Here is a 7,118-nt window from a genome sequence, read left to right as displayed (position 1 = left end):
CCTCTGGTGCAAAGAGGTTTTCTTGTTTATCAACAGCCTAGCGCTGCCGGTGAACGGAGGAAGGGCACAGCACTCCCACTGTAAGGGATTCTGCAACACTGGAGAGGCTTCAGCAGGATCCCCTAGAAAAAGACAGGTAACGTCATTCTGGGATGGCTTTACCTTTCTGCACAATGCAAAGCTTTTCAAAGCTTCATTGCAGAACTTAGAAGTCCCAATATTAATCTAAGGGGACTGCATTAAGGGGTGGGGTACCTAATTTCGGCACTTAACCTGCCGACATGAACATGTCGGCAGGCTAAATGTCGACAGTGGCATTGTGGTGACAGGTTCATAATGTAAATAGTGTGACTGGCAACATTGACAATGTCGCTGATCATTTAGTCATTTATTTAGTTAGCTGGTGGTATCAGATGATGGCGGAGTTCCAAAGCAATGGACACTCGCAATGTGCTATACAGAGGGAGTAAAGAATAAAAACTCGGATTGAGACCCTAGTGATCAAACTGTTTAAAGTTTCAGGTACACATTTTTTGATGTAAGCATGGTTGAGTTCTAGTTTTTATGGGTACAGTTTTATTTCCTTCACCTGGGCTCCACATTGAAACTAGAGATGAGCGCACTCGGATTTCCTGAATCCGAGCCCACCCGAACGTTGCCGATCCGAGTCGGATCCGAGACAGATCCGGGTATTGGCACCAAATGAAAACTTGAAAGTGAGGCTCCGAGTCATAATCCCGTTGTCGGATCTCGCGATACTCGGATTCTATAAATTCCCCGCTGGCCGCCGCCATCTTCACTCAGGCATTGATCAGGGTAGAGGGAGGTTGTGTTAGGTGGTCCTCTGCCCTGCTATATCCTGTGCTGTGCTGTGCTCAGTCCAGTGGTGCTGTGTCCTGTGTTCTGTCCTTCTGAGTTCAGTGGTGCTGCTGGGTCCTGTGCTGTGTCCTGTTCAGTCCAGTGGTGCTGTGTCCTGTGCTCTGTCCTTCTGAGTTCAGTGGTGCTGCTGGGTCCTGTGCTGTGTCCTGTTCAGTCCAGTGGTGCTGTGTCCTGTGCTCTGTCCTTCTAAGGGCATTGTTATTTCCCCATTATTCCCAAGTTATAAAAAAATAAAATAAAAATTTAAAAAAAAAATTATAAAAAAAGAAATATCCAAAAACAATACTGCAATATTACAAATTTCACTGATTCTGCAGTGTAAGTCCAGTGGTACTGCAATATTACAAAGTTCACTGATTCAGCAGTATAAGTCCAGTGGTACTCTCCTGTGCCACATATAATTTTTAAAGGCTTTGCCGAGTGTGTGTGGCTTAGGGGTACGCTCTCTTGTGCTACATATAATGGAAAACAAAAATTTGGAGGATAAAGCTGCGAGGAAAAAGCTCAGTTTTCCTAAAAGACCCGCTGGCGGGGATGCTGATAACATCTGGTCCGGACTGAAGGACCTGCCAATCATTGCAGACATGTCTACTGTTGCTGCATTGGATGCTGTCACAATGGAAAAAATGGTGGAGGATTATTTTGCTGACACCATCCAAATAGACATGTCAGACAGTCCATATTGTTACTGGCAGGAAAAAAAAGGCAGTTTGGAAGCCCCTGTACAAACTGGCTCTATTTTACCTGAGTTGTCCCCCCTCCAGTGTGTACTCGGAAAGAGTTTTTAGTGCAGCGGGGAACCTGGTCAGTGAGCGGCAAAGGAGGTTGCTTCCTCACAACGTTGAAAAAATGATGTTTATAAAAATGAATAATCAATTCCTCAATGAAGTACAGCACTGCCCTCCAGATAGTACAGAGGGACCTGTGGTTGTGGAGTCCAGCGGGGACGAATTGATAATGTGTGAGGAGGAGGAAGTACACACTGTAGGGGGAGAGGAATCAGAGGTTAAGGATGAGGACGACATCTTTCCTCAGTAGAGCCTGTTTAGTTTGTACAGGGAGAGATGAATTGTTTTTTTGGTGTGGGGGCCCAAACAAACCAATCATTTCAGCCACAGGCCCTGTCGCTGAAATGATTGGTTTGTTAAAGTGTGCATGTCCTATTTCAACAACATAAGGGTGGGTGGGAGGGCCCAAGGACAATTTTATTTGGGTACCGGGGCCACCCCACTACGCAGTCCAGAATTTTTTTTTGGGGAATTCAGAGCCGTGGAGGGTTTTTTATTAATTATATTGTGGTGACCACTCCTCTACGCAGTCCAGGTACATTTTTTGGTGCGATTCATACCAGTTGATGGTTTTCTTATTATATTGTGGTGACCACTCCTCTACGCAGTCCAGATACATTTATTGGTGCGAATCATACAAGTTCAGGGTTTTTAAATTATATTGTGGTGACCACTCCTCTACGCAGTCCAGGTACATTTTTTGGTGCGATTCATACCAGTTGATGGTTTTCTTATTATATTGTGGTGACCACTCCTCTACGCAGTCCAGGTACATTTTTTGGTGCGATTAAGACCAGTTGATGGTTTTCTTATTATATTGTGGGGACCACTCCACTACGCAGTCCAGAAAGATACCTTGTTGCAACGTTTTGGACTAATAACAATATTGTGAGGTGTTCAGAATACACTGTAAATTAGTGGAAATGATTGTTATTGAATGTTATTGAGGTTAATAATAGCGTAGGAGTGAAAATAAGCCCAAAAACTTGATTTTTGAACTTTTTATGCTTTTTTCAAAAAAAATCTGAATCCAAAACCTTAAATCCGAACCAAAACCTTTCGGCAGGTGTTTTGCGAAACAAATCCGAACCCAAAACATCACGAAAATCCGAATCCAAAACACAAAACAGGAGACACCAAAAGTCGCCGGTGCACATCCCTAATTGAAACATAACACGACATATGTGATATGTAAGTGTTTTAAATCCGTCTCATTGACTGGTGCTTAGTTTGCATTGTTGTGAGAGCACTTTTTGTACATTAGCCTTATACTTTACTAATGTTATTATTTGAAATCTTGCAGTAACTTGCTCTGAATGGTTGCATTGGAATTATTTTGAATGTGAAACGCAGTCAGTAATAGATCCTTAGTAGTAATATAATATGTATCTACACTCTACACTTTGAAGCATGTTTCTCGTGTCTGATTCTGATTTGTTTAACTGGGAACACAATTTTATAACTTTCATTACTTTGTAGTTTTCCAGCACAGGAGCACTGCCAGTATTCTGAGTCATTAACGTTCAGTGTGTGTTCATCTACCGCTTCGCAGCCACTTTTGGCATTCACTGTCCATGATGTTAAGACCTCATCCTCATGCATTTTTTAGAGCTTAGCCAAACCTCTTTTACATAAAATATTTTATATATATTTAATTTCATCGTTTGTGATATGACTTATTCTACCCAGATGTCCATTATAACGAGTTTGGTGGCAGATTTAGACTTAACTGCTAATCATTATCTATTAAAATTTGACATCCCCTGTTAAGTTTGTGACTTATATTTCAATAAAAGTCTTTAGGCACAGTGGTTATTGCACGCTTCTTTCCTGTAGAACTGCAGGAAACATATTACACATTAGACAGATTCATGTACCAACTATATACAGCACAAAATAAGATCCGGGATATCCCTCCACTGAATACACACACTGTAACAGGAACTACATACACTACATCCCCTCTCCATTTATTCAACTAGTTTAGGTCAGACTACCTATGCTATTGATCAGTAGTTCTCAATCTGTGAAGCCTGGCATTTTAGTTGTGACCCATTTGCTTTATTAAATAGACATCTACCAGCTAAAACTGACTACATATATTAAGATCTGGATGTTTCAAGCAGAATCACAATATGAAAAGATGTCACGGGCAAAATGTATGGATGCAATGCATTTAATTCATACTTGCCGACTTGTGAGATCTCCCTTCCAGGAGTTGAGGTCTCACTAGCGATTTCAAGGGGCGCGCGCAAGCGGAACACCGAGATGCCAAGGGGCGCGCATAAGCGGAACGCGTCATTTGGCCTGCCCCATAAGCTGACAACCATCATAGCCTATCACAGCAGGGGGTGGGGCCGTGATGATGCATGAATCGCGTTGCTAAACCCCGCCCCATCTACTTAAATAACCGAACTGGCCGGGATCTGTGAAGTTGCCGTACTTTCCCGGGAGTCAGGGAGGGCTCCCAGAATTTCGGGAGTCTCCCAGACAGGCGTATAAAGTACCAATAGGAATTTAGGTATAGGGTGGTCCACTGCTATTGCCAGCAGTACAAGCTAATTCGTAATTATGTATACCTCCCAACATACATACTTGGTATGAAATGGACCATGCCTCTGAATTAACCAGGCCACGTGCTCATCATTCTAAACTCTGCCACCCCTTTAAAGCATGTTTTAGTATTGCAATTTCTCACAAACATAAACTATGTAGTACCCACAGCACTTTGCATGCATCTGTGGTATGCAGGGCCTGATTAAGGGTTCCAGCCGCCCTAGGCTAATACACCGGTTGCCACCCCCCCACCTCTTGGACCAGATAAGTTTTTTTTAATGTTTTATGTGATGTATGTGTAACTTGTATCATGTTTATTAAAAAATATATATGTAGATTACTGCACTATATGGTTCTCTTCTTCTATCCTCTATACATTATAAGGTGATGTCAACATATCTAGGAATGGATTCTGATGACCTCAAGAAACATTACAGATAAGCCAGTTACTTTAATTGCACCTTAATTCTGATTCGCTAGATTTATTTTTACATACTACACTATAAGGTGCCTACTTTTGTTTATTTTTCATCATATTTATTAACCTAACAAACAACAGGTTCACTAAAGATGGCTGCCACCTTGTATAATCTGAAGGGAGAGTAAATTCATCACAGGACATTTTATTGGCTCAGGCTGAGCACCAACATCACTATTCTTTTGTCACTATGTATGTATATCAGGGGAGGTGAAGTGTGAGTACAAAGCATATTGCGTAATTTTGCCACTGCCACTGCCCCTACCCCCCCCCCCCCCCCACCCCACCAATCAAGTCCTTTTTGAAGTGGGAAGTGGGGAATGATGCGATCTGCCACGAGTTGTGCCATGGTGGCACCCATTCCGTCCACTTCACTAGGAATTGGGCATGATGTGGGAGAATGGCCGGCTCTACTGGGAGACCTACCTGGAATTTAGGAGTCTCCTAGAAATTCTGGGAGAGTTGACAAGTATGATGCGTAATATATATTGTAATGTGTGTGTATACCACTGCCTCTATAGCCACATACAACACAGACACAACACAGACATATATAACACCTCAGTGACTTAGAACATAAAAACAGTTTATATGTCACTGAGGTGTTATATATGTCTGTGTTGTATGTGGCTATAGAGATGACTTATAGTATATTTTTTAGGGAGGTATAATATATGTGTATTACAGAAATCTTTTTAACAAATACTAAGGTGATAATGTCACGGTTGTGTGATTATAATGGGTGAGATAACTATTGTATCAGGACATACATTTTACAGAAGGTCAAAACTGTATAACAGAAGCTCTTTTATAAGCACACACATTAAGATAAATATAGGCTACTACAGAGTAAGATAATCTTAAATGGGATTTTGGGTGCACTCAAACCCTCAGCACAATTTGTATTTATTGTTAGTTCTAGATCGGCTTAACATCACACAGTCCATAGGTTATGAGTCACCAATTTGCCAGAGCTCTCAAAATTAGTGCAAAAATATAGTTCTCACCAGCACTGCAGGGGAGTAACATCTCTTCAACTTATCAATTCTTGCTGGTGCTATAAATCCCATTTAATATATGTTTTTAACTTGCCCTCTAAGGCTTTAAGTGGCTCTGAAACATCTCTGAGACATGCAATACACATTTTACACAAAGGCAGGAGTATTTTATTCAATATATATTACTTGTTTAATTCAGTATTACATGTAGTTTTGATAGTATATTTCTGAAAAATGCACAAGTCAAAAACATGAATAACAACACATTTTGGGGGTGTTTGAATAATGTACCATTATCAAAATGTACATACATTCACCCCAAGCAACGACCATATAAAAATATATTTTAATAAATACAGAGAAGACCAGCTCTGCAATTACTTTAACTTGTGACCCTGCTATAAAGTCACACAGTCTAATTTCGGCTCTGCCGCTGACTTTTCTTGTGACCTTACAACAGTGATCATGCAGTTTAATGTCGGCTCTGCCTTGTACTTTATCTGTGACCCTGTGGTCCTATATAGCTCTATTGCTGACTGATCTTGTGACCTTATAAAAAGAGGTCACGCATCCAACTTAAATGACTTATAAGGAAGAAAAAAGTGTATACAGGAAACCCCTTTAAGGGAAAGTGATATCATGCTGGGAGTGAGTGAATTTGATCCTATATAGGGGATCTAGAACAATCTTAAGACTGGCATAAGTCTATTGTAAAACAATTTAGATATAGTATAACACTCATGAAGAGAACTTGTCTTAAAGATCACCCTAAAGAGTCAATAATGAAGGTGAACTGAGGGAGCCAGGACTTTGATCCCCATTGCTGTTGCTGCTGCTACTGAGCCTGCGATGGGCAGTGGAGCAGGACTCGTGAGGTCCAGGATATGTAAAGACCAAGGTTGGCGTAAAGGGTGTGATTGATGGTGTCTTCATCAAGGTAGGAGTGTGAAGAGCTTCAGGTTCAAGAACAGTGTCACTAAGCTCTATTCTTGGAAGATTGACCTTAGGACCTCGAGGCAGCTCTTCATGTGGTTCCTCCTTGAAGAACTTAGAAGCGTTCAACCGCTGGTTAGGCTGATGCGAACAGGGCACCTTGCAGATTGGCTGGTGTGCATCAAGAATCAACTCCAGCTTGTCTTTTTGCTTCTGCAGTTCAGCTATCTCTTTTTGCAGAGTTGACTTCTCCTCTTCAAGTTTGTCTGTCTCCTAAAAATTGCAAAAATGTGGCTGAGTTTCATTCTCAAAATGTATTTTATTACAAATTACAAATGTATTTTGCACCTTCTATCTCATACCTTGTTTGATCCTAAATTGTACAAAGTTTTCTGCACTCGCTTCTATAAATACCATTGCCCCATATCTACTGAACCCACATCCCAGAGACTATATCCCATGCCATCCTGCCCTCTCTTACTTAGG

The 7,118-nt window shown here is 41.2% G+C and overlaps 1 protein-coding gene across 1 annotated transcript in view; it reads right to left on the bottom strand.

Moving 5' to 3' along the window:
- Positions 1-5,863: 5,863 nt before the first annotated feature.
- FOSL1 (FOS like 1, AP-1 transcription factor subunit) overlaps positions 5,864-7,118 on the bottom strand; it is a 9,173-nt gene continuing 7,918 nt past the window's right edge. The window contains exon 4 of the mRNA XM_075187524.1: positions 5,864-6,905. Coding sequence (XP_075043625.1) covers positions 6,468-6,905 — 438 coding nt within the window. The 3' untranslated portion in view covers positions 5,864-6,467. The remainder of the gene's footprint in view (positions 6,906-7,118) is intronic.

The sequence above is a fragment of the Mixophyes fleayi genome, chromosome 10, assembly GCF_038048845.1.
Source record: "Mixophyes fleayi isolate aMixFle1 chromosome 10, aMixFle1.hap1, whole genome shotgun sequence".
Taxonomy (NCBI): domain Eukaryota; kingdom Metazoa; phylum Chordata; class Amphibia; order Anura; family Limnodynastidae; genus Mixophyes; species Mixophyes fleayi.
This window is presented reverse-complemented; position numbering and strand designations above follow the sequence as displayed.